This window comes from Lithobates pipiens, unplaced genomic scaffold, assembly GCF_037356315.1.
Source record: "Lithobates pipiens isolate NorthernLeopardFrog02 unplaced genomic scaffold, aLitPip1_a1.2 Scaffold_8, whole genome shotgun sequence".
Classification (NCBI taxonomy): Eukaryota; Metazoa; Chordata; class Amphibia; order Anura; family Ranidae; genus Lithobates; species Lithobates pipiens.
Genome location: NW_027507903.1, coordinates 578,062,614 through 578,090,417, shown reverse-complemented (window position 1 = coordinate 578,090,417; position 27,804 = coordinate 578,062,614). Strand labels below are relative to the sequence as shown.

General features: G+C 41.6%; 1 protein-coding gene across 1 annotated transcript in view; it reads left to right on the top strand.

Annotated features, from left to right (window-relative positions):
* The window catches only part of KRI1 (KRI1 homolog), a 50,991-nt gene extending 24,285 nt beyond the window's left edge, over window positions 1-26,706 (top strand). The window contains exons 10-19 of the mRNA XM_077470233.1: window positions 1,118-1,244; window positions 4,114-4,209; window positions 4,315-4,485; window positions 6,404-6,479; window positions 6,570-6,685; window positions 8,402-8,552; window positions 9,819-9,949; window positions 12,745-12,809; window positions 16,908-17,003; window positions 25,773-26,706. Of these exons, the coding sequence (XP_077326359.1) occupies window positions 1,118-1,244; window positions 4,114-4,209; window positions 4,315-4,485; window positions 6,404-6,479; window positions 6,570-6,685; window positions 8,402-8,552; window positions 9,819-9,949; window positions 12,745-12,809; window positions 16,908-17,003; window positions 25,773-26,592 (1,849 nt within the window). The 3' untranslated portion in view covers window positions 26,593-26,706. The remainder of the gene's footprint in view (window positions 1-1,117; window positions 1,245-4,113; window positions 4,210-4,314; window positions 4,486-6,403; window positions 6,480-6,569; window positions 6,686-8,401; window positions 8,553-9,818; window positions 9,950-12,744; window positions 12,810-16,907; window positions 17,004-25,772) is intronic.
* The last annotated feature ends 1,098 nt before the right edge of the window (window positions 26,707-27,804 follow it).

Sequence of the window (27,804 nt, the reverse complement as noted above, 5' to 3'; positions counted from 1 at the left end):
ACTTAAAAGCATAAGTGTACTTGCAGACAAGTGCACTTATCCTTTTTTGCCCTTTAAGCTGACCTAACCCCCCCACAGATGATTTTTTTTTACAGAGATCTGGTGGCCATAGCCTCCTATGATTATTTACATTCAGAGCTGCAAGTCTCCTTCTACTTGCCACACCTGCATACTGTAGACTACTATGGGGCCACCTTGTGGACAAAAGTTAGACAACGTCCATGTGTGATGCGCTGCGCAGGTGTGACCAGGAGAGGGAGACATGCATTGCTGAATGGAAATGAACAATGGAGGAACTGGCCATCGCATCTTGGTATGTATGCATCTGTTGCGTAGAAGGGTGGGTTCAAAGGGACAAACAGGAAAAGTTCACTTTGTCTAAAAGTGCCCTTTATTTTTAATTGCCTTTCTTTTCCTAGATTTGCACAAATAATCATTTCCTAATAGGTGCCTGGCTGTTACTGCTCGTCCTGTAATTCGGAAAGATTTTTGTCTCTGAGCTCACACACTAAAATGCACCAAGTTTCATATCCCAAGGACAGTACCGTTTTGCATAATTAGCTGTTCTTTTTTTTATAAGAGCACTAATCTATAATATGGACCGAAGACCCCTTCAGCAACATGGAGCTTCTGCTCAGAGCATGGTGGAACCCTTAAATTAGTTGTGTAAGCTTTTTAGCTCTTCTGTTCCCGAAATGAAGCCAGCCAAGCTAGTGTCAGACAGGCAATTAGCATTTTCAGAAGGAGATCAAGCAATGACATTTTTTTTTTTTTTCAGATGTGATTTTAAAAGCACCAACCTGACACTACCCTAAAGCTTCACTGTAAGGGCGCTGATTAAGTCAGCTTGCCAATAGTTCCTATCATTTGCATAATGATGATTTCACTGATTAAATTTGCAGCCTGCACAAAGTGCCATTTACATATTCCTTAAAGTGGAGTTCCAGTCTGTAAAAAAAATTAAAAGTTAAAAGTCATCAGCTACAAGCTACTGTAGCTGTGGGTGCGAACAAGCGGAACTTCTCCTTTTGGGTGGAGCTCCGCTTTAAACTTTATAAAAATCTACTGCGCAACGTTAGGTTCACCTGAACCTCTTTGTAATAAAATTGTCCTTTAGCCCCCCAGCACTGGAGGAAGCACCACATGTCTCTGATTCTGAGGACGAAGGGGAACTTTTCTTGAAGAAACAAGAAGATTTTGAAAGAAAATATAACTTCCGATTTGAAGAGCCAGACTCTGATTTGGTATGTATAGTACTGGTTGTACGAACTTGGGTTGGTTGTGTGCAAAGTGCAGCTTGTGGGCACTGTAATGACTCTGTAAGTTGCTAGATAAAGAATAGGTGTAAGAGTTTGATATATGGGGGGATCTATGCACAAAACCAAAGGGAAAAGAAGGAACGAACAGACAGCTGCCAACATCAGGGTGTTCCCACACCAAATTAAACTGATAATAATAGATTAGACTGTAGCGCTTACCAAACAAATTGAATATATTAAAAGAAAATAATGAGGAATGAACCTTTGGAGGTAACACCAAAAAAGTATATCCAAAGGGGTAATAAGTGTTCAAATATTATTATCTCATGAGCATCCCCTCTCCAAAACAATCATAAAACAAGGAAAAGACAGGGATGGGATAGGGTCCACAGACCAAACATAAGTATCAAATTCATGAAAAAGTGCATATTTCAATCAGATAACCTTCAAACTGTGTTGACATCAATAAGTATCCTTAATAAGGATTGATTTTATTATTAACCACTTCAATACCCGGCCATAGTAAAATGACGTCCTCTAGTTTGTGGGGGATATCTGAATGATGATGCCTATAGCGGATGACGAGCATAGAGATTTCCAGTGACCAGATGGTCACCAGTCATCTCTATGACCATCGGAGTCATAACGTCACGCCCGGGTACCCGGAAGTAAACAAAGCCACGGCTGTCAGCATGGGATTGGTGATTTTTTTTATTTTTTTGCCCCGATCTCATGCTTTCCAGCCTGGAGGAGAGATGTGGGGTCTTACTGACCCCATATCTCACCATAAAGAGGACCTGTCACATAGATTCCTATTACAGGGGATGTTTACATTCCTTGCAATAGGAATAAAAGTGATCAAAAAAACGAACATTTAAAAAAAAAGTGTAAAAAAAAAAAAATTAAAACGCCCCTGTCCCCAGTAGCTCACGCTCAGAAGCGAACGCCCACATATGTAAATGCCGCTCAAACCACACAAGGGAGGTATCACCGTGTGCGTTACAGCGCGTGCAACAATTCTAGCACTAGACCTCCTCTGTAACTCTAAACTGGTAACTTGTAACAAAAATGTTAAAGCGTCGCCTATGGAGATTTTTAAGTACCGAAGTTTGGCACCATTCCATGATTGTGCGCAATTTTAAAGCGTGACATGTTGGGTATCTATTTACTCGGCATAACATTATCTTTCACAATATATAAAAAAAATTGGCTAACTTTACTGTTTTGTAATTTTTTTAATTTATGAAACAGTTGAAGGCTGTTGAAAAATGATTGCGCAAATACCGTGTGAGATAAAACGTTGCAATGACCGCCATTTTATTCCCTAGGGTCTCTGCTAAAAAAAAAATATATATATATATATAATGTTTGGGGGTTCTGAGTAATTTTCTTGCAAAAAAATTATGATTTTTACATGGAGAGAAGTGCCAGAATAGGCCCGGTATTGAAGTGGTTAAGGATACTTATTGATGTCTACACAGTTTGAAGGTTATTTGATTGAAATATGCACTTTTTCATGAATTGGATACTTATGTTTGGCCATTAGGCGGCTCCGTCTGTGGATCCTCTCCCATCCCTGTCTTTTCCTTGTTTTATGATTGTTTTGGAGAGGGGATTCTCATCTATCATTGTAGACAGTGATATTATTAATCAATGTCTTTAGTATTGATGAGATATTAATATGTTAATACTTATTACCCCTTTGGATATACTTTTTTGGTGTTACCTCCAAAGGTTCATTCCTCGTTATTTTCTTTTAATATATTCAATTTGTTTGGTAAGCGCTACATTCTAACCTATTATTATCAGGTGTAACAGTTAGTCCTCTTTTTCTCACCTGGGAGCAAATTCAGCTATTAGAAATGTGTTCTCATTGAATTTAACAACATTTCCCTTTCTTGTCCTTTTTTAGATTCTTTTTATTTTTTTATCACTCACTTTGGTCAATCCCGATTTTCAAATCATTCCCTTTAACTCTTAGATAAAGGTTCTGAAAACTACACTTTTCTAATGACATTCTACAGGAGTAAAGCCAACTTAAAGTGGCTGTATAGTCCTTTTTTTTTTTTTTCTACAACTTTTACCTACAGGTAAGCCTATAATAAGGGGATTCTTGGCTGAAAGTGCGGCAGACACCGGACCCTGCCGGAAAGAAATCTCCTGTGTGTGGAAGTGACGATATCTCGGCTTCAGCCACTCGCAGCGCTGGAGCCGCGATATCCGGAAGACGCGCCGAGGGAACATGTCAGCTCCCTCGGCGTGGATTGGGCGAGATGTCGGGGTCTCGTTCTAATGTAAGTATTTCATAATGAGCTAGTATGCGGTGCATACTAGCTCATTATGCCTTTTCCCTTGCAGGTCAGAAAAAAAATCTCAGTGAGTTTACTACCGCTTTAAGGGTCATGCCATGCCAGTGACCTGTTCCTGGCAATGCCAGCAGCCGGATTGGTAGGAGACCACCTATGTTTTGATTCTTCTTCCTCATTAGCCAGACTAACAAGGAGTACTTCCTTCTCTTCTCTTGCTAGTGATCAAGATTCTGCAGCATTTCAGCCAGTGAGGGAGCAACACCCATTTTGGAAGGGTTTAAGTTGCACCATGGTGATTTTGTCTCTGATGAGGCATCTCTGGTGGCAGATTCACTGGGGTGACATGGCTTTTAAGCAGCAGCCATCGCCAGAAGGAACCCAAGTTTTATCGTTTATAGTGTTGGTCTTCTTTTTTTTTTTATCTTCCCTTTTGAAATGAGAGTCGTTGCAGTAATGAAATGCGAATATTGTGCAAACACATATATTTTGTCTCGTTATACTAGTTTATGCAATCTATAGTATAATTCTGGTTTTTATGTTTGCAGATTAAGACTTTTCCTAGGACAATCGCTCAGTCAGTGAGAAGGAAAGATGATCGGCGAAAGATGAAACGAGAGGAGATAAAGGAGAGGAAAAAAAAGGTGAGGCCAGGAAATTTTTCTGCGGGAGGGGAACAGATGAGTGGGGGGGAGGGGGGGAGCAGCTGGAATAACTTTAGTGACCATTTTGTTCTGTCCTGTCTACAGGATAAAGAGAAGAAGGAGGAAGAGCTGAAGCAGCTGAAGAACCTGAAGAGGAAGGAGCTGCAGGACAAGTTGCATAAGTTGCGAGAGCTGACGGGAGATCAGAATCTTGGAGTTACTGAGGAAGACCTGCTGGAAGATTTTGACCCAGAAAAACATGACCAGATTATGCAGGTAAGTTTTGTTCTTGTGAGAAAGTGTCCCATTAGGAAGGCTGTTTGCTCTTACCTGGAGAAGGAGAATGGATTAATGTTGAGAAATCTGTTGGACGATACCTTCACGTTAAAGAGGAACTGCAGTCTGCTCACATAATTTGTAATAAAAACATCTTTGCCATTCTGAAGCTTCCCTCCAACCACTTTGCATATTGTTTTATATATACCGTGATTCTGTATTTGCCAGATATGCTGCAGAAATCTCCCTCCACTGAGTCTTGCTGCAATTATTTTAACTATGGGCAGCTGAAGCTGCTGCCTGTTCACTTCCTGGATTTACACAAACAGAGGCACACCTGCAGCTCTCATTGGCCCTCTTTTGACTCACCCCCCTCACTTCCTGGCAAACTCTCACATGAGAGAGAGCTGTGCATGATGTCATAAGCCTAGGCTTTTTACCAGGCAAGAAACAGGAAGTGGGCTGTATAAGGTATTGACTGTCAGAAAAAAAATCTCTTACTATCCAAAGTTAAAACAACAAGGGCAGAAGATTTAATAGATGGAAAGTTGAAAAAATTACTACTTTAAAGGTTGTTTTTTTTTTTTCCGGTTTTTTGTTTTTGCAAGCTAATAGCATGTGCTAGTGTGCATCACGTTTTTTATTTAAATTTTTTGCAAGCTAATGTCATGTGCATCGCATTTTTCATTTATTTTGTTGGCCAATTTGTTATTGGGCAGATTAAAAAACGCAAATCGTGGCAAAAATGCACTACGTGATTTTTTTTGCAGCTTCTCCATTGAAGTCTATTGAAAAAAGCAAGAAAAACTCAATTTTGCATTTTTAAAAAAAGGCACTGATCCTTTCCAAAAACCCATCGGCTGAAAAAAAAAGCATAGATATGAACGTGTCTCATAGGAAACCATGTAGTGTAGTACGAGTCTGCAAAAAGCACCAGAAAAGGTGCGAACCAGGCCTTACAGAAGCAGATAACTGTGTGACAATTTTTCAGAATGGATAGTGGACCTGAGAGAATCACTTGAAGAAAATCTCAGTGCCAAGTCCGCCTCTTGCAAAATAACAGGAAAATGAAAGGGGTCGTAAACCCTCGTGGTTTTTTCACCTTAATGCATTCCTATGCATTAAGGTGAAAAGTCACTGGCCCCCTTGCCCTCCCATTTTACTTATCTGAGCCCCTTCATCTCCTTAGCGGGGACGTGCTGGCCCTCTCTCCACAGGGTCCCAGCTCTTGATTGGATAGATTGATGGCAGCGTAAGCCATTGGCTCCCGCTGCTGTCAATCAGAACCAATGACGCTGGGTGCGGGGGCCGAGTCCGGCATGCAGGTCTCGGGACGCAAATTCTGGACTTGGGAGCAAGCCCACAAGGTAACCCCCCTGGGAGAGCGCTTCTCCTAGGGCAGTGATGGCGAACCTTGGCACCCCAGATGTTATGGAACTACATTTTCCATGATGCTAATGCATTCTGCAGTATAGTTGAGCATCATGGGAAATGTAGTTCCAAAACATCTGGAGTGTCAAGGTTCGCCATCACTGTCCTAGTGGGTTATCTGATATTGGGAGGAGCCACGAGAGCCGCCGGGGGACCCCAGAAGAGGATTTTTGGGGCCACTCTGTGCAAAATGAGCTGCAGAGTGGAGGGAAGTATGACATGGTTTTTATTTAAAAAACAATCCTTTACAATCACTTATATCAAATGTATTATTTAAGGAGTCAGTTCCCCTGTTATCACAGCAATGGATAAAAACTCAACACATATGCTTCTTAGGATAGCTGTGCAGAAATACAGTTGGGTCATTTCAACCAATCAGAAGTCATCTCTCTGTTGTAATCAGATCTGTGAATGAATGCACTACACATATCAAGATCATTCATACATTTTATTATATGACCTCCTGTATAACTGTTTTATGTTGTAGAAATGCTTTGGAGATGATTATTATGGAGTAGAGGAGGATCAGAAGCCACAGTTTGATGATGAAGAGGAGTTGGATGGTGAGTCTTATGTTGGTTCCAGTTATTCTTTTACTCTGTTTATTCTGTATATTTCTGGGCTCTGGTTTATGGCTCCTGACTCGTTTACAGGAGAGTGGAACTGGGATAAATGGACTGGAGCAGAAGGCGAGGAGGGGGATGGTGAGGACAAGTGTGATGAGGGAGAAGATGATGCCGAACTTCATTGCGATGATCCAAACTTTGTGGTAATTCTGTGATTGTTACTTCTTGAATTTGGAGGTAATTGTATCACCTGTTGTACCGTTTATTTAATACTCCATTTTGTGGTTTTTTTTTTGAACTGTGCTTTTGTGGCATGGTAGGTATCCTTTTAAGTTTTATCTGTCCTTGCCAGGGCACTTTGCCTTGTAACCACAGCTCAACTTTACCAAACCATATTTTTGGATATGCCCTTATTTACTGTTCACCTTGATGTCTTAAAGCTAAAAAAAACAGGTTAAATGTCTGAATACAAGAGATTACGCCTGCACTGTACAGAACCTTCCTTTAATACAGACTGGACTCATATGCCAAAACTTGTATTGCTGTTCAATGCACTGTAAAACTTTCCCCTGCAGTACAAAGCACAGATCGGGTGGTGCTGTTCAAACAAGCTTATCAAGGCTAGCTGAAACGTATCTGAAGACAGAAGGTGGAAGCGCTGCACATTGGAACTCGGCCACTTCATGGAGAGGTAAAGATATGGCTTCAGCCTGAACTCCTGGCTATGCTTTTCTGACATGTTTTGCCAGGCCTATGGGGGCTTTATCATTGAGATCTCTATGATTTAGCTCTGTAGGTGGGACACAACATGTCAGAGGAGCATAGCCCAGGAGTTCAAGCTGAAGTTGTATCTTTACCTCTCCATATAGGGGTTGGGTTCCGGTGTGGGACTTTTCCACCTTCTGTCTACAGGCTGGTCTTCCTTTTGTAGACTGATGATATATCCTGTGTTATAGACCGGTCACTGCTGCTCTCTTTTTGTGGCAGATCTTGTATCCACCCTCCTTGTAGTTTCTGCATGCAGCCTGTAATAGGATTACCTACTGCAACCAACCTACAGCTCTAAATTCTGCCCAGTCTATGCACAGTCCACTGATAATGTCACTGCTACTTTTAAAAGGCAATATCTTGATTCGTAAAGGCATTTGGGGCTCACAAAATAGATTCCTATCTTTTGCAACTAATGAGGAATATATTTGATCCCCAGCTGATTTTGTAAGTTTGCCCAATTACAAGAAATGAAGGGTCTATACATTTTTATCATAGGTGTATTTTAAATGCTAGAGACAGACTATCAACCAAAAATCCAGGAAAAAACACAATACAAATGTTATAAATTGGGTTGCAGTTCAGTGAGTAAAATAAGTATTTGATCCTCAAGCAAAACATGACTTAGTACTTAGTGGAGAAACCCTTGTTGGCAAGCACAGAGGTAAGACATGGTAGTTTACCAGGTTTGCACACGGCTCAGCAGGGATTTTGGTCCACTCTTAAGGTTTCTTGGCTTTCGCTTGGCAACTCGAAGTTTCGGCTCCCTCCGTAAAGGTTTTATTTTTTTATATAGGATTATGGTAGGGAGACTGACTAGGCTACTCCATTACCTTTTAATGTGCTTCTTCTTGGGCCACTCCTTCATTGCCTTGGCGGTATGTTTTGGGTCATCGTCATGCTGGAAGACCCATCTACGACCCATCTTCAGTGTTCTGGCTGAGGGACATAGGTTCCCATCATACATTTTACAATATCGTCCATTGGCCCCTCAATGCAGCAAAGTCAGCATGTACCTTTAGCAGAGAAACATCCCTAAAGCAGCCCTTATGACCCTTTCACGGTGAGCTGTGATGGTGTGTAGAGAAACGCTAACAATGTGCAGGAGTTACACTGATTTACATTGGCAAGTTATTTCTTTTCTTCTTTAGATGGATGCAGACTTCAATCCTCAGGAAGCTCCTGCCCCATCACGTAAAGAAAGAAAGCTGCTACGGCTCGAAAGAGAGAAGAACGCCAAGAGGAGAAAGAAGTCCGTGTTTGCTGAAGCTGTGAGCAAAGACAAACCTGTATTTAATCCAGGTCAGTCAGACAGGCAAACATGAGTAATCAGTTAATGACTTAGATCCTCTGTATGGGTAAAATTGTGCACAATATAGCTGTAAATCTCCCACATACTGTGGCTAGTCCCAGACTTATCCAGGTATATGAGGAGGACTGACTATTAAGTTAGGAGCCCTGTCATGTTTAAAAAGATATTAGCTAATGGATCAGCTTTACAAATGTTGCCCAGTCTACTGTGACCTAGGCTTATAGATGAAAACAGCCAAGACCTGACCAGGCCACCAACATGGTACAATATCATGGTAAGGGATATCAAGCTTTGGACCGTAGAACTTGTCTATCTTAATTCTACAGTACAGGACACGGGGGGAAATAATTCATAGATTAGGGTGTATTCACAGACCCTAGTTTATGAAAACCTGTCCTGTTTTGTACTCCCAAGATATGGAGTTTACAGGTAAGTAAAAATTCCACTTATGCCATTACCAAGGATGAGTTTACTTTTTAAAGCGGAACTAAAGTGTGTGTGTGTTTATTTTTTAATTTTTTTTTTAATTTTTTTTTTAATTTTTTTTATTTTTTTAAATCCTGAACACATACTCTGACATTACAAGGTACAAATAATGCATGCGTTACTTTAAGTTTGTGTTTATTTTCATATATCATTATCCATCTTGCAGTCTGCTCCATTACCTGTATTCAGCTTTGGTGGGGGGTGAGGAAAGTAGTGCTACTGTCCATTTTCTCACAGAGATTTCTCTCTGGGAACAACTTTAATGTATTACCAGGAATTGGGCTTGTGATCAGCCTGGTTCATACCAAGAATGGGTGTGAATATGCTGATTGGTCACTAGGGTTGACTTGGGAATTGTCACGGGGCTTGCAAAGTAACATGGGAAGGTTTTCACAAAGGTTCTAAAGTCTGTCTGACATTATCTGCATTCTGGCTCCAGGTTAGTGACTGAGAAGCTGGTATTTTTTGGAGGCCCCTGAAGGCAGCCTACAGTACAGGCCTCCTTTATAATGTGTTCCTTCATGCAGACACTTAGACCCCATACACACTATACGATTTTCTACAGATTTTTGTCTTCAGATTTACCAAAACCATGTAGTGCAAGGGCCTGCTTGATTGCATACAAATTGAGACTCTTAAGGTTTGACCTCTTATGTTGTTTTGGAAAATCTCAAGACAAAAATCTGCAGTGTGTATGGAGTCTAATGATGTGTATGGGGTCTAAATCAGATAATGTAAAAATCATATATATATATTTTTTTTTAACACAGATGATAAAACATTCCAGGAATATGTAGAAGAGTATTACAAGCTAGACTATGAGGATATTGTGGATGATCTGCCGTGTCGATTCAAGTATCGGCAGGTGCTTCCTTGTGACTTTGGACTCAGCACTGAGGAGGTAAGAATATGTTGAACTTTAACCGTGCTTGATTAGCCCCTTCGTGCCATCAGTACACATATATGTGATCTCTCCATGGGTGGGCCTTAATGCTGAGTGACTGCATATATGTGGCCCTGTGTAAACAACTTACCGTGCTGCTGAGAGCGCACTCCAGGCCACCTCTCCTGAATGTTTTAACTTGACTGATGGAAATCGACCTTTAAAAACATCAGTTTTGCCATGTTAAAGAGGGATTCCACAAAAAAAAAATATTAAAAGCCAGCAGCTATAAATACTACAGCTGCTGACTTTTAATAAATGGACACTCACTTGTCCCAGGTTCCAGCGATGCCGGCAGCCGAGGCCGATCGATCGCTTGGCTCTCGGCTGCTGCAGTCACCATTCTAGGTGAGGGAATCAGGAAGTGAAGCGAATCGGCTTCACTTCCCGGTTCCCTACTGCGCATGCGCGAGCTGCGCAGCGCAATAGGAAATCTCCGCGCTGTCACTGGGACCCGTGTGTGTCCCAGCAGACAGCGCGGCAGGGCAGGAAATGGCGTAGACTCCCACGAGAGTCTATGCCCGGAAGTGGGTGAAAATACCTGTCTTTGACAGGTATCTCCACCCCCCCTCCCCCCTGAAAGGTGTCAATTGTGACACCAGAGGGGGGGGGAGGAATCCGATCAGCGGAGGTTCCACTTTAGGGTGGAATCCCGCTTTAAGCCGCGTGTAGCCACGTTTGCACTTAGAAGCGTTTTTTCTTTCTTGCAAATAGTCAAAAATGACAACCGCCTGTAAACGAAATGCGGATAAATGCGAGTTACCGTGTTTACAAGCTGTTACAGACATTTGGTGTTTCAAATGCCTCTGAACATCCGTTCTGAACACGTTTTTTTTGCTTTCCAAAAAATGCCTCTGAACTCCACTGCCTAGAAAGGACCCTGTGTACTGATAAGTTAAAGAGGGATTCCACCAAAACAAAAAATATTAAAAGCCAGCAGCTATAAATACTACAGCTGCTGACTTTTAATAAATGGACACTCGCCTGTCCCGGGTTCCAGCGATGCCGAGGCCGATCGATCGCTCGGCTCTCGGCTGCTGTAGTCACCATTCTAGGTGAGGGAATCAGGAAGTGAAGCGAATCGGCTTCACTTCCCGGTTCCCTACTGCGCATGCGCGAGCCGCGCCGCGCAATAGGAAATCTCCCCGCTGTCACTGGGACCCGTGTGTGTCCCAGCAGACAGCGCGGCAGGGCAGGAAATGGCGTAGACTCCCACGGGAGTCTATGCCCGGAAGTGGGTGAAAATACCTGTCTTTGACAGGTATCTCCACCCCCCTCCCCCCTGAAAGGTGTCAATTGTGACACCGGAGGGGGGGAGGGATCCAATCAGCGGAGGTTCCACTTTAGGGTGGAATCCAGCTTTAACATAGAGGAGAGTTCAGGGGCAGCTGAGAAAAATGCCCAACTGCACCTAAACATCCGTTTACCAGCAGCAATGTACATGAAGCCTTCAAAGTAAAAGCAGCACACTTTACACATATTACACATTATTAGGCACACGGTTAACCCTTTGATTGCCCTAGAGTTTAACCTCTTCCCAGCCAAAGTCATTAGTACAGTGATAAGTGTATAGTGTTTTCACTGATCACTGTATTAATGTCAGTGTCGGTCAATTCCACACAGTGTCAGATTGCTTGCCACACTAAAGCCTCGTACGCTCAATCTGACTTTCCGATGGGAAATATTCGATGACAGGCTTTTGCCGGTAAATTCGACAGTATGTGCGCTCCATCGGACAATTGTTGTCGGTACTTTCCACCAACATATGTTGGCTAGCAGGTTTTAAAATTTTCTGCGGACAAATGTGTGTTGGCAGATTTTCAAAGTGTGTGTACAAAAGTCCAAAGTACAAATGTGCATGTTTGGATGCAAGGACAAGCCGGAAGCGGTCAGTCTTGTAAACTAGCGTTCGTAATGGAGAATTAACATTCGTGTCGTGGCAAATTATGAAATCTCAAAATGCAGCACGCATTCTCCTCTTCTTTAATGGGATAATAATTAAATGTATGAGGCTTAAGCGCCATTACAAGTCACTAATCGCTGCCATTAGTAGTATAAAAAATAAAATTACAGTATATATGCCATAGTTAGCAGGCGCTCTAACTTTGACGCAAACCAATTAATATACACTCATTGGGTTTTTGTTTTTTATCAGACTTTTAGCAGAATACACTTTGTCCAAAATGTATGAAGAGAGATTTTTTTTGTTTTTTATTGTATGTTTTAAAGCCGAAAGTAAAAAAAAAAAAAAAAAAAGTAATATAAATGTTTTTATATATATATATCTATCATTTTTTTTTTTTCATTTATATCGCAAAAAAGAAAAAACTCAGTGGTGATTAAATACCACCAAAAGAAAGCTCTATTTGTGTGAAAAAAATTATATAATGTTGTTTGGGTACAGAATGACTGCACAATTACCAGCTACAATAGAGCAGTGGCGAATAGCAAAAAATTGCATGGTCATGAAGGGGGTATAATTTTCCAGACCTCAATAAATATAAGTTATACTGTTATATTTATTTTTCCTTATGGTTATTGTTTTTATTCCTGAAACAAGATCAGAGGTGTCGGATTTATGCATAAACGGTTGACTGAAATCTTACATTTCTGTGGAAACATCTGTCTGAGTTTTCAGTGGTCAGGTCATCCGGCTGTCATCTCATGTTTGTGGCTGTGCTTAGATTGTTGATTATGGACATACGTGTATTTAGAGTGAAATTGGAATTCAGTGATGTGATATTCTCCTACAGATCCTGACGGCAGATGACAAGGAACTGAACAGATGGTGTTCACTAAGGAAGACTTGTATGTACAGGTGAGAACCTGCTTGTGTCCACATGTTGGCAGAACCAGTATATTCATAGGTGAGGGGGTTCAAAAGGAGCCGGAGTTCCTCACTATAGTGAATTGCCCATTTTATTGCTGAACTCCAGGCTAATAAAATAAATACACATTAGAAGAAAAATGTATGGGAATTTTTTTTTTTTTATCTGCCAAAGGATTTGTTTGTGTTACTGTGTTACTAAACCCACAACAGTAAAAATCAGTCTGTATATTCAGTAAAGTATTTTTTTTATTTTTATTTCCAATCATTTTTATTGAGCTTTTTAACAAAGTGTAAGAATTGACAGGTACAATCTGATATTGTTCAGAACTTGCATATCAGGTTACATATATATATATATATATATATATATATATATATATATATATATATATATATATATATATATATATATATATATATATATATATATATATATTTAGAACATGCTAAAACATTATATTTTCCTTTTGAGCAAAATACTTAACATGAGGGATTAATAAACCCAAACTTTAGTCATTGAAGATATACCCTCACCTACCCTATTATGTCCCACCCCTCCATTCAATATCACATGGAGGGGGGAGAAGAACAGGGATGCTACTGAGGTATTGGTGATGTTGCGCAACCCCTCCATTAAAGTTCTAAAAGGTGGGGAGGTAGGGTAAACACCAAATGAGGGAAACCATGTCCATGGTTGTGTTCCACCTGCATTGCAACCTCGGGGTACAGATCGAAGGAGGGCTTTTTAAGTACTTGATAGTACTATGTTAGGCCAGTGGGCCTTAAAAAGAGAGCCGGGGGGGGGGGGGTAAAGTAGAGAGAGAGAGTGTGGATAGGGTACAAAGAAAGACGTGCCCTCTGCCCTGTCGAAAAAAGGGTTTAGTGTAAGCCTCCTATGAGGTATTCAAAAGATATGTAAGCTCCTTGAGGGTAGGGACTGATGTGAATGTACAATGTATATGTAAAGCGCTGCGTAAATTGATGGCGCTATATAAGTAACTGAAATAAATAAATATGTATTCCAGGGGTACCATATTTTATCAAAAAAGAGCAATTTTGTCATTCAGGATCACCGAAAGGCGTTCATTGACCATGATCCAGGATAATTTGGATTTTACCAAACCGAACTGGATCATGGTAGACCTCCATGACCTGGAAATGGCAAATCTAGCTGCCAAAATAATAAATGTTATGAGCCTTTGTGTATGTCCTGAGGTCCCCTTCACTAGATGTCCCAACAGTGCCTGTAATGGTGATTAGGTTTAGGGCTGAAACGATTAATCGATAATAAAAATCGTTATCAACCTCAAATGTGCTTCTGGAAGAATGGTCAAACATTCCCATAGACACACTCCTAATCCTTGTGGACAGCCTTCCAAGAATAGTTGAAGCCGTTATAGCCATAAAAGGGTGGGCCAACTCAATATTGAACCCTACAGACTAAAGCCTCATACACACGATCAGATTGTTGGCAGAGGATTGTCTGTTGTCCTAAAATCTGATCGTTAGTACGCTCCTTCTGACAATTGTTGTCCAACTTTCGGCCAACAAATGTTGGATGGCAGGCTAGTAAATTTTCGCGGGACAATGGTCTGTTGTCCGATTTTCGTATCGTCAGTACACAAGTCTGTCACACAAAAGTAGAAAGTACAAACACGCATGCTCAGAATCAATGCTCACCAAACACAAATTTAGTAGAAGGGGCCCTAAAGGTGTCGCTCAAGAGCTGAAATTCTTCGTTGTACGTCACTATGTTCATGTTTGTTGGCCGATAATTGTGTACTGTTAGTATGCAAGACAAGTTCCTGGCACACGCTCCCTTGGACAAAAATCAGACACTCAGTTGGCCAACAATCGGATCATGTATGCGAGGCTTGAGACTAGGATGCCATTGAAGTTCATGTGTGCGTAAAGGCAGGCGTCCCAATACTTGACAATATAGTGTATCATAAAAATATGGAAACCAACAATTGGATCTGAGCCAGTCACTTTTTTTAAATACAACTAATGACTCTTGTATGCCTAAACCAGTACCAAATCTAGCTACTATGTAATGCAACCCCCCCCCAAAAAATAAAAAAAATGCTTCCTTTACATCCCCTGGCTAAGCCAATCCCCTTTCCTTTGTGTCTTGCAAACTCCTCCCAGACACTACAGCTCACATTGGGAGGGTTTCAGCAAAAGAGGCAAGACTGGAGCACCCTGAACAAGCTGATTGGCTACCATGCACAGCTGCACCAGATTCTATTAGGCTTTGACAATAAGGCCGGGTTCACACTGCTGCGGGGGAGATCCGGATGTGATTCGCACCGCACTGCAGTGCAAATCACATCCGATCTCCGTAGCGATGCAAGTTCAGCCATACAGATAGTATGGCTGAATTCGCATCGCTCCCGCAGCAAACTCGCACGGGACCCTTTTTTTGGTCCGCAACAGAATCGGATCGCATGGGTGTTCACACCATACGATCCGATTCCTGTGCGAGTCTGCAGATCGCACTGCGATATGCGGACGGATCTGGGGGTGTCATTAACATTTCATTGACACTCCCAGCCGTTCGCATAGGGCAGTGTGAACTGCCGGCGGGAGTCATGCGATGCGGGAAAATGCCGCGGATTCGCGGCGTTCCCGCATCGCTGTGGTGTGAACCCAGCCTAAAACCTGGAAACTGATGGGTTTCTATGCAGAGTTGCACCAGATTTTGCTCGCTCCGGCTTTAGTAAATCTCCCTCCATGTTGCCAATCCAGAAAGCAGTGGGCAGGACTAGGTGTTATTGAAATGCTACAGACATATGAATCAGCAGTAACAATGCTATTAGCCACACCTCCTGAAGAATCTTCTCACCCAACTATAGTGCAGCCAGGCACAGCCTTATGGCCCAGTAAACACAATCCGAAAATCATATGAAAAATACTGCTTTCAAATCAATCATACTGTAATCTGATCATTGGTACACAGCTTTCTCTTTCAAAAATTTTTATTATCAGTTTACAGACAGAGTACACAGTACATTGCTGACAGGGTTTGGATATAGCAGAATATATAAAACATTGGAACAAACAACTTGCGACATCATACACAATAATGCGGTTACAAACACGCAAAAGGGTATGCCGCGGTACACAGCTTTCAAGAGCCGATTATGACAATTCATACAATATTATCCAATCGGACAAGCACGAAAATGTTTCTCGTATGATTTTCGTTTAATCGGTACAGTTGTCGTTCGAAAATGCAATACCAATGCACTATAACATATGACATCACTAAGGCCCCTTTCGCACCGAGGCGTTTTTCAGGCGCTACAGCGCTAAAAATAGCGCCTGAAAAAATTTGGCCCCTTTCACTCCAGTGTGAAAGCCAGAGGGCTTTCGCACTGGAGCGGTGCGCTAGCAGGATGGTGAAAAAGTCCTGCTAGTTGCATCTTTGGAGAGGTATATTCACCGCTGCTAAACCGCTCCTACCCATTGAAATCAATGCGGCAGCGCGGCTATAACGTCAGCAAAGCTCTGCTGCATTGGCGCTTTGTTGGGCAGTTTTAACCCTTTCGCCGCATACCGCTGCTAAAACGGTAAAGCGGCGCTATTTTTACCGCCGACGCCGCTCCCGCCCCAGTGTGAAAGGGGCCTTACAAATTTTTATTCTGTCGTGCGAGAATTTTCGTTTTTTGGTAAACTCTTAATTTTCGATATGGGACTAGCAACCAAAAAAAATGGGCAATCTTATTGTATGGTTTTGGGATTGTATGTATGGCCATATATGTTGGACTTTGCAGGGGTCCATGACTAAGCACGGGTACGCTAATTGATTCCTGCAGCACCTGTTTTTTTAATGGGGGGGGGGGGGGCGCATTGTGTTTTTTTTTTTTTTGTTTTTTTTAAATAGAGGGATGCTAAAAGTTGAAAGGTTTCTAAAAACCTATTGGTCGGTATCATTGAGCTAAGCGGTGCTTGCAAGGTAATAAAATGCTCTTCCTGTGGAGGGGTTCGATTGTGCCAGAGACCAAACTTTTAAAGTCTCTGGGAAGTTTTACTCTTTGCCAGGTAAGATAAATTTTGTAATCAGGATTTTGACTTGTGTTACAGATCTGACAAAGACGACCTTTATGATCAAAATACCTTCAGTCAGAAAGCACAGAATCTCTGGAAGAAACAGCAAATCCTGAAGTCCATTATCGAGAGGTAAGATTCCTTGTTCAATAGGTTTACTCAGGGAGTAGCAGCAGCAAATCACATTTTATCTGAGTGTGGGCAGATTGGTGAGGACTCATTCAAATGAGGGGTGGATGTAGAAGAGCATTTTATAAAATAACATAACATTTTGTACGGGATGCTGGAATGGTTGCCAGGTTTTTTTTTTTTTTTGCTCTGTCTCTTCTTTTTTAATAAAACGCACGCCCTTCTATTTCAGGTTCTGGTGTCACTAGGACAGGAAATGAGGGGACATCCCTTCAGAGAGGACACTGACAAAAACTTCTGACGCTCACACTATGACAAACTAAAAAAAAAAAAAAAAACAAGACACATTGTTTTTAGGGTTACCTTAAAGTGTTCTTAAACCCACAACAGTAAAATCAGTCTGTAGATGCAGTAAAGCATGCTTGTTATACTCAATGTGGAACCTAAGGGGTTAATCCTCTGCATTGTGTGAAAAAGGATGTTTGATCCAGTCTTCTGTGATCCTCCCCTTCTACCGCTGTTTACTGATGACAGAATCTATGGAAACAGGCTGCACATGTTCAGTTTGGTGTATATTGCTAGAGAGGGGTTGTGTTTGTTTTTTTTTTTTTTTTTCTCGGGAGGGTGCATGTGATCAGGACAGGGCCAATCAGAACTGTCCAGACAAAGGGTCAGGGGTCTTGCAGTCTCATAGAACAGTCAGAAAACTCCTAAAAGCTTTAACCAGTGCTCGGCTGGACACTGATAGAAGTCAAAACACTGCTATATACTGCTGATGAGAAAGGGTATTTAGCAGTTTATATTTACTAAAATAATTGCATTTCCATGTTCTGTGTACTGTCGGCAACCAGATCTAGTGAATGCAGGGTCCTTGATTTAGTAACACTTTAAAGTGATTTGTAAGGGTTCGTTTTTTTATTTTAAAATAACAAACATATACTTACTTACCTCCACTGTGCAACTCGTTTTGCACAGAGTGGCCGGAACCTGCTCTTACCTTGCGCGTCATTGAATTTGATTGACAGCAGCAGGAGCCAAAGGCTGCGCTGCTGTCAATCTAACCAATCGAGAGCCGAGAACCCCGGGCAGAGAGACAATGCTTCCCCAGCAGGTCAAGTTCCAGGGCTCAGGTAAGTAAAACAGAGGGGAGTGAGGGGGTCACTGCCAGGTGTTTTTTCACCTTAAAGCATAGAATGCATTAAGGTGAAAAAACGCCTTAATGCACCCCCTTTAAGTATTTGGGTCAGGCTACCATTATTGGCCGCCCCCTGCAAATGTTAATTGGCTGTCTGGTTAAGTGCTTGTTCAAAGTCAGTGACTTCAAGTATTTGAAGTCGGTGACTTCGAGTATTTGAAGTCGGTGACTTCGAGTATTTGAAGTCAGTGACTTCAAGTATTTGAAGTCAGTGACTTCAAGTATTTGAAGTCAGTGACTTCAAGTATTTGAAGTCAGTGACTTCAAGTATTGGAAGTCAGTGACTTCAAGTATTGGAAGTCAGTGACTTCAAGTATTGGAAGTCAGTGACTTTAAGTATTGGAAGTCAGTGACTTTAAGTATTGGAAGTCAGTGACTTCAAGTATTGGAAGTCAGTGACTTCAAGTATTGGAAGTCAGTGACTTCAAGTATTGGAAGTCAGTGACTTCAAGTATTGGAAGTCAGTGACTTCAAGTATTGGAAGTCAGTGACTTCAAGTATTGGAAGTCATTGGATGTGCATAAAAGCTAGGTAACTAGCATTTCCATAATGTCAGCAATAGTAGAAGTGTGTTTCTGTGCAATTCCCAGTTTGAAAAAAGGGCCAGGGCCCTAAAAGCGTATGTCTGTGAAAAATCTAAAAATATTCAGTACCTCTTTGCAGTGTTTTTTCTCTTTTAAAAATGCTGCAAATTTATCTCTGATAAAACCCTGCTGCGAGGCTAAAGCCTTCTCATGAAGGAGCACCCCCACTCGTTTGGGTGAGGGTAGAGGTCTTGCGATTCTCAAAGTATGGCAGGAACAATGTCAAGAGCAGAGGGATTTCTGCATTTTTATTTTTCTCTAGATTATGACTAGAGTTCCAAGAGCCCGGATGGCTCAGTCGGCTTTCGATCTGAGGATTCGGGGTTCGGGTCCCTGTTTGGGTGCTGCCTGTGGGGTCCTTGGGCTGCTGATGCAGCAGTCTTTATGCAAGAGTTTCTGTCTCCACAGAGAATGTTCCTAAGCATCCAGAGAAAAAAAAGAATCCTCTTTCTGGCCCCTGGATCAGCTGTTATCCCAGTCGGTGATATCAGAGATTCCCTTAGTGGAACCAGGGGGTTTTGGCTCAAACCTTTTAGGGTTCCAGAGCCAAACAGAAAGGTAAGACCCATTCTAGTTCTTGGAGATCTGAATCGGCACTTAAACATCCGATCCTTTCATAATTCGATCGGCTGTGTCCATCCTGCAAGAATGGGAGTTGCATGTCTCCATGTGCCAAAGTTTCCTGCTTACCAGAAATTTCTGCGGTTTGAAATATAAAATAATTTTTTCAGTTGTAGCCCTGCCATTCGGTTTAGCCACAGCACCACGAGTGTTCTGAAAGATTCTGGCACCTCCTTTAGCCAGGCTAAGGGCTCAAGGCATGGCGGTCCTAGCCTATTAGATCATTCAGTCTCAGGTCTAAGACCAGAGTCTGATCTCAGCCGTAAAGATCTGAAATCTCTAGGTTGGATTCTCAACCTCGGAAGATTCTCCTTAAAACCATCAAGGAGATTACGGTACTTGGGGGCTGGTTATAGATACCATACAGAAGAAGGTATTCTGACCCCAGACGAGAATCAGTTCCATTGTAGGATTAATTCAATTTATCAGAACAAAGGAAAATTCGTTCATTCGGCTGCAGGAGATTTTTAGGGGAAGTGGTGGCCTCCTTCAAGGCCGTCCCTTACGCGCAGTTTTACTCAAGGACTGCTTCAAGACACCATCCTGTCGGTCTGGAATAAAGAAGATTCAGGCCTTGTTTTCAATACTCTTGGCTCCTGACATGGGTCAGAGCCTAAATTGATGGTTGTTATCCAGCAAAAGGGAAAATCTCTATCCTGGAAGGTTTTAACAGAGATGGTCCAGGTTAGAGGACCTTGCCTATCAACTTATTTTGGAAGTTTCAGGCAGTACGTCTGGCTCGAGAATCTTGGCGGTCAGATTACGAGACTGTCCTGTCAGCATTCAGTCTGACAAGGCCACGGCGGTGGCTTACATCGATCACTAGGGGAGGCACGAGAAGTCGTGCAGCCCAAAGAGAGGTGAATAATGTTCTAGCTTTGGCAGAACACAACAGTCCTTGCCTATCGGCAATTTTAATTTTTCAGGCGTACTACTTGAGACGCCAACAATTATTTCTGGGAGAATGATCTCTTCACCCTGACATCTTCCTAGCAATATGTCAGATGAGGTGTTCCGGACATGGACCTATTCACGTCCAGATTCATTAACAAGGTCGACAACTTTATGTCGAACAAGGGGTCCTCTAGCAGGCAGAACAGACGCATTAGTCTTCCCAGGGGATCAGTTTTCACTGATCTACGCATTTCCTCCAGTTCTGCTACTTCCGCGCCTTCTCCGCAGAATTAAGCAGGAACAAAAGGAGGTGATTCTGGTGGCCCCAGCGGGTCCCAGGTTTACTGAGATCATAAAGATGGCAGTAGGAGTCCTTCGGACCCTGCCATTATAGACAGACCTCTTGCACAGGGTCCGGTATTTCAGCCTTACGGACGAAAAATTTAACAGGTCTGACTGTTGAATCCCACTCTATAAAAGATCGTGGGTGATCTACTTTGGTAGTGTCTACTTTGAATAATGCCAGGAAACCGGCTTCCAGAATCACTTACTATAGAGTCTGGAAGACATGTTTCTTGGTGTGGATCCAGGGTTTGGCACCCCAGGAAGTTTGTCATAGGCAGGATTCCTGATGTCCTGCATATGGGATCTGAAATGAAGCTGGCCTTGACTTCTATCAAGAGCCAGATCCCGGCCTTGCCATTGTTTTTCCCTATGGCCTTTTGCTTCCCACTCTTGATGCATAACTTATTCAGGGGATAACACGGTTTATTCCCCCTATCAAGGCACCTCTAAATCCTTGGGATTTTTTTTTTTATAAATTTATTTTTATTAAAGGTTTTCAATACATTAATAACAAACAAACATACCAAACGGTCCCAAAAACCTTCCCAAACCCCCCCCCCCTCACTTCCACCCTCCACCTCCCCCCACCCAACCAACCTCCCGCCTGTGCAAAAATCCTTGGGATTTAAGATTGGTCTTGTTGGCTTTGCTGAATCAGCCGTTTGAACCTTACGAGAAATTTCCTTGATTCTTTGACAAGAAAGATAATCTCTCCTGGTTGCCATTTCTTCTGCTAGAAAAGTATCGGAACTAGCGGCTCTGTCTTGTAAGAGCCATATTTCATCATGGATGAGGTGATTTATGTCCTCATCCTGAATTCTTACCAAAAGTGGTAACAGGTTTTCATTTAAACCAAGATATTCTTCCTTCTTTCTCCCCAGAGCCTTAATCTGGGGAAGAGAAAGCACTACATTCTCTTGATGTAGTAAGAGCGATCAGAGTCTATTTAAAGGTGACCGCTCAGGTTCGCAAAACACAGGTTTGTTTGTACTGCCAGAGGGTCCAAGATGTGGACAGGCAGCGTCAAGATCCACTATTTTCCAACTGGATTTGTCAAGTGATTATTTAAGATTCCGCATTAAAGAGAAAATTCTTCCTTCTCATATTAAGAGCACATTCATCCAGGGCGATTTGTGTCTCTTGGACGGTGCATCATCGGGCCTCCATGGCTCAGATCTTTAAGGCCGCGACTTGGTCTTCGGTTCATACGCTTATTCCGATTTTATCAAAACGGTATTAAAGGTCATGAGATTGCCTTTGGGCACAGCATATACTGCAGGCTGCAGTATGAGTCCTCTGGCCTCCTGTTTTTTGTTCCTTCTCCCTCCCTTCAGTTGGCATTGCTATGGGACATCCCATATAGTTATTACTATGGCTCTGTGTCCCCTGATGTAAGAAAAAAAAATAGGATTTTTAAAACGGCTTACCTGTAAAATCCTTTTCTTTGATGTATATCAGGGGACACAGAGGTCCCTCCCTTCTTCTTATGCACTTATATTGCTTGGCTACAAAACTGAGGACTCCCAGCAATGGGAGGGGTTATATGGGGGAAGTACACGCCTTAAGGGGCATGCCAGTGTCCAGCACCTGATGGTCTCATATAACCCATATAGTTATTACTATGGCTCTGTGTCCCCTGATGTACATCAAAGAAAATGATTTTACAGGTAAGCTGTTTTAAAAATCCTATTTTTTTTGCTAGAAAATTACTCAGAACCCCCAAACATTATATATGTTTTTTAGCAGACACCATAGGATATAAAATGGCAGTCATTGGAACTTTGTATGTCATATTTGAGCAGTAATTTTTTTAACATTTTTATTTGGGAAAAAAACATTTTCATGAATAAAAAAAAACAGTAAAGTTAGCCAATTTTTTGTGTAATATGACAGATGATGTTAAGCCAAGTAAATTGATACCTCACATGTCACACTTTAAAATTGCGCACACTCATGGTATGGCGCCAAACTTCGGTGCTTCAAACTCTCCATGGTTACCTGTTTAGAGTTACAGAGGAGGTCTAGTGCTAGAATTATTGCTCTCGCGCTAACGTTCATGGTGATATCTTACATGTGTGGTTTGGACGTCGTGAACATATGCGGGCATGACTTGCCTAAGCGTTCGCTTCTGTGTGCAGGCAACGGGGGCGCTTTATTTTATTTTTGTTTTTTTACACTTTCTCTTTTAACAACGATCACTTTTATTCCTATTACAAGGAATGTAAATATCCCTTGTAATAGGAATGGTGCGTGACAGGTCCTCTTTATGGAGAGATGTGGAATTTATAAGACCCCACATCTCTCCTCCAGGCTGGAAAGCATCAGATCAATAAAAAAAAAAAATTTGGTGTTGTGCCCGGGCCTCCGAGAGTCATAGAGATTGCCGCTATCATCATTCTTATTGTGCTCAGAATCGTGGGCGCTAAAAAAATCGATATCTGGATGATGCCTGTAGCTGCAGGCATCATTCAGATATCTCCACTGAAATTAAAGTGGTAAAACTGAGTAAGCTGCCTTCCGCCAGGTGGAATGAGTGGAAGGGGTAGTAGACTTCCAAAGCAGCAACATTTCCCTTCTCTGCAGCATCTTTAGAAGTAGAAAACGTGGTGAAATGGCAGCAATACTCTGATTTATTTTATTTTATTTTTTTGCACAGACATACACTTTGTGTACATAGCCTTTTTTCAGTCTATCTTCTGCATTTGCAGCAGTTTTCACTACCTTTTGAAATGTGATCTGCAGTGGATCATTTTTTTAGAGGGCAGTTGACAGGGGGCTGGGAGGTAATATAGCTGGCAGTGAGCACTGACCCATGCACTACCTGACAGTTCTGTGTGCTATATTGCTTGGCTGGGAGGTAATATGTCACCTACTTGCTGACTTTTTTAACCCTTAAAATTCCACAGCAGTATGGCGCAACTACATGCATTACATGCAATTGCGGGGCGGTTGTGGTGTGACCCTGTTCACTTGAATGAGTTGTGTTCGCATTGGTACTGAACACAACATGTATACATTTTGCTGTGGCCTCAGAAAGCAAATGGCAACCACCCCAACCTATAAATAGCATTTATGACAATAAGCACATGGAAGGGCAACACACATCAAAAACAAACAAATTCCCAGCTCACTTACCAGCTAGACTGCAACACAACCAAATTAACCTTGTCTAACAGTTCACATTAAAAACAAGGGGTTTAGTCGCACATGTTTGAAAATAAATGTGTAAGCCGCAGTGGCCACATCAAGGCACCCCAGTGTACTGCGGCCCTAACTCTATCATTTTGATAGTATCTCAAATTGGAGCACATATAGCAATGGTTAAGGGCAGATGTGCTTGGAGGAAGCCCACCCCTCCTTAAAGGTACAGGGACACATGGAACACAAGGCGCAAGGGCACAATGACAGCTGAAGTTATCCAGTGCCAATTCATCAACTGGATACCTTCAGCTGTCATTGTGCCCTTGCTGGGTGTCCTGTGCATCCCTGTGCATGTTTTTAACTTGAACTGTTAGACAGGTTTAATTTTTTATTTTTTGTTGTATACATTCCCTTCTGGCTGCAATGTTATGTTAGGGTTGGGGGACTATAAAACTGTGGCTCAACTGTGGGTATATACAAACAACACATGAGCAGTGCTCTCAACAAAGGAATCTTTTTAATATAAAAAGACAATATAAATAAAGATTCACCTCTCTCCCCTCTGTGTACTAATCTGTACAGTGGAGGGGAGAGATTGGATGGAAGCAGCGCTGTGGGGGTGATCTGTAGTGCCCACAGCGCTGCTCTGTGACAATTGCAGTCACATCCATCCCTCAATGCCCTGCCAATGCCCAGCCATACTCTGCCATACCCAGCCATACTCTGCCATACCCGGCGATACCCAGCCATGCTCAGCCGTACCCAGCCGTACTCGGACAATATTACAGTGGGGGAGATGACGTGTATATTACAGTGGGGGAGATTACAGTGGGGACTATATGGTGGTGGAATTTTCACAGGTTTTTGCAAATTCAATTATTATTTGCTGATCCGAAAAATGATCCAACCCATGACTGATCCGAGGAACAATCCGATCCGTGAGTTTTTTGATCCGTTGCACCCCTAGAATAAAAAGATCACGGTTTTCTCAAGATTGTCGCAACGTATAATCTTTCACATTATGCAAAAAATAAAAAATAAATGGGCTAACTTTACAGGTGTTTTTTTTTTTTTTTTAATTTATTAAAATAATTTTTTCCAAAAAAATTGCATTTGAAAGACCGCTGCTCAAATACAGTGTGACATAACATATTGCAACAACCACCATTTTATTCTCTAGGTTGTCTGCTAAAAAAAAAATATAATAAATTAGTAATTTTGTAGCAAAAAAAATATTTTAACTTGAAACCAACAAATGTCCGAAAAAGGTTTGATGTTTAAGTGGTTAAACTTTTTTCACTTACACACACACACACACACACACACACTACAATGTTTTATACTTAAGTTCAACTGATAAAGAATGTTTGGATTCTTGGCCAGTTTTTCTCCCTTTCTTTTGAAGGCTGTGGTTTCAGAAGAGCAGAGAGAATTCTTTGCATAGAAAGAATTGTGAAACACTTTAGTCAAGATCACGTTAACAATTTTTGACGATTAATTGTGCAGCTCTACTGTTTATTCAGTATTCTATGGGTATAGGATAGTGTATATGAAAGTTTTTCTATTTGTGTGTTTTATGTTGGTTGAACTGGATGGACTAGTGTCGCTTGTTTTTTTTTTTTTTTTTTTTTGCTTTTTTCCCAACCAGATTAACTGTGTAGCTTCCTATTTTTACTGCCTCACAGTCGTTAGTGTAAACAAGCCCTAAAAGATTAGTACTGTGTAACTTTGAGGTGTGCTTACTAAAATGATACATTATAAAGTAGTACCTGGCTCCCCATCATATGGTTTATGGTATAATAATGCAGGGAATGCCACTGCCACCTTAACAATGGGTAATAAATGTGTGTAGAAAGAGGACAGACCAGGGCTCTTAACAAAATGCATAAAGTCAAGGGGTAACCTTGCATTCATTTTTTAGAATGAAAAAAATTTAACTTTTATTTTAAATGCTTTTACAAAGTAATGCTTATTTATTTTATCCTCTGCAAGTGATGAAAACTCAGAATCTACAATGGCCTCCAAGTCAAAAGTAGGAAAGAGACGCAGAGATAAACTAAAGAGCCAATCAGAAGAGAGGACGGTGGCATTCAAATCTTCTGAAACTGAACCAACAATTCAGCTGGACCCGGGTCAGAAAAAATCTACATACATTAAAGGTTCACAGACATCAGAGATGGGAGAGAAACCAGCTTCTGCCAAAACAGAGCTGGAAAAACAATCTTTATCCAAGGGGGGTCATGGTGAAGAAAGGATTAAGGACAAGCTAAATGCCAACAGTATACCTGCAGCAAAGAAAGCCAAGGTTAAAGTACCGAAAGCAGCAGTAAATGAAAGAACAAAGAATAAGTCAAGTCCCAACAGTATGCCAAGAGGGAAGAAAGACTCTGACAAGGATGAACAACTGAAGGCAGCAGCGAATAAAAGCACCAACAGCAAGCCAAGTGTCAACGTTATACCGGCAGAAAAGGAAGACACTGTCAAGGATAAAGTTCCAAAAGCTGCAGGTAATAAAAGCAACAAGAGCAAGCCAAATGCCAATCGTATTCTAGCAGAGAAGAAAGACTCTGCCAAGGCTGAAATGCTGGAGGCAAAAGTGAACGACCTGTGTCTGAAAGAAAAGAAGAAGAAACTAAAACGTAAAGCTGGACATCTTTTAGGTGCCATGGTGCGAATGGGTGGGAGAGACTTTAGTGGGCAGAGACTGCGGGCATATGGCTTGAACCCCAAGAGGTTGCGATATAGGCAGCTGGGCAGAGAAAGGAGGAAGATGAAGGAAAAGCACCAGAAGAAAACCACCAAAGAGGACTAAATACAGAACTTTTAACACCACAAACACAAATTTATCATAGAACCCAATTTATAAAGCGTTATTCCCCCAGATAAATCATAAATAAATCAGTTTTTCATAAGTAACAATTAAAAATGTGTCTTCAGTTTAAAACATTCCTGAAGATATGCATGTATTGTCATTTAAAGGGCTCATGCACACTGCATCTGAAAGAGGCTGCTCCTACAGGCTAAGGTTCTTTCAAGTGTTTACAGGCAGAACGTTAGTTCTGCCCAAATAGTTTTGCAGAATGCAGCGTGAACTGTGGAATCGGATTGCATAAGTGTGCACACCCATGCAATCCAATTCCAGTGCGGACCAAAAAAGAGGGTCCTCTGCATCATTTTGGTGCAAATGCAATTTCAGCCATACAAACTGTCTGAATTCGGATTGCAGAGACATCGCATTTGATGTGCACAGCAATGCGGTGAAAATCACATGAAATGTCTGGCATTGCATGAGTGTTAACCCAGCCTAAAAGCTTGCTTTTTTTTTTTTTTTTGAGCTGCAGTGTGCATAAGCCCAAACTCTCCTTATCAACGATGAGAATACCTATCCACTTTGGTAAGTCCTCCTCCCAGAACAATTTTGTTTGGTTATCTTTAACGTGGTGCGGATACGTTTTTTGTTTGGGAGGATTTTTCCGCTTACTGATAAACTGGGTGATGCTTCAGTTTATTCTGACAGTCTGTTCTGGAGGAGAATTCCAGAAGAATTAAATAGGTTTGAGAATAAAGATAATTTCACACAAGGTCTCTCTGCATCCCCCGTTCCCTCAAAACTAAACTGACTTGGATAGAGGACATCCTAAAGCTGAACTTCAGGTAAATGAAAAAGACACAAATACAGTTGTGCTCATAAGTTTACATACCCTGGCAGAATTTGATTTCTTGGCCATTTTTCATGAATGATAACACAAAAGCATTTTTCACTCATGGTTAGTGTTTAGCTGAAGCCATTTATTATCAATCCACTGTGTTTACTCTCTTTTTTAACTCGTAATCACAACAGAAACTACCCAAATGACTCTGATCAAAAGTTTACATACCCTGGTGATTTTGGCCTTATAATATGCACACAAGTTGACACAAAGGGCAGACCCTTGTATCTTTCATCCAGTGCTGCATTGGTGTTTCTAGATTGAGTCATGGGGAAAGCAGAAGAATTGTCAAAGGATCTGCGGGAAAAGGTAAT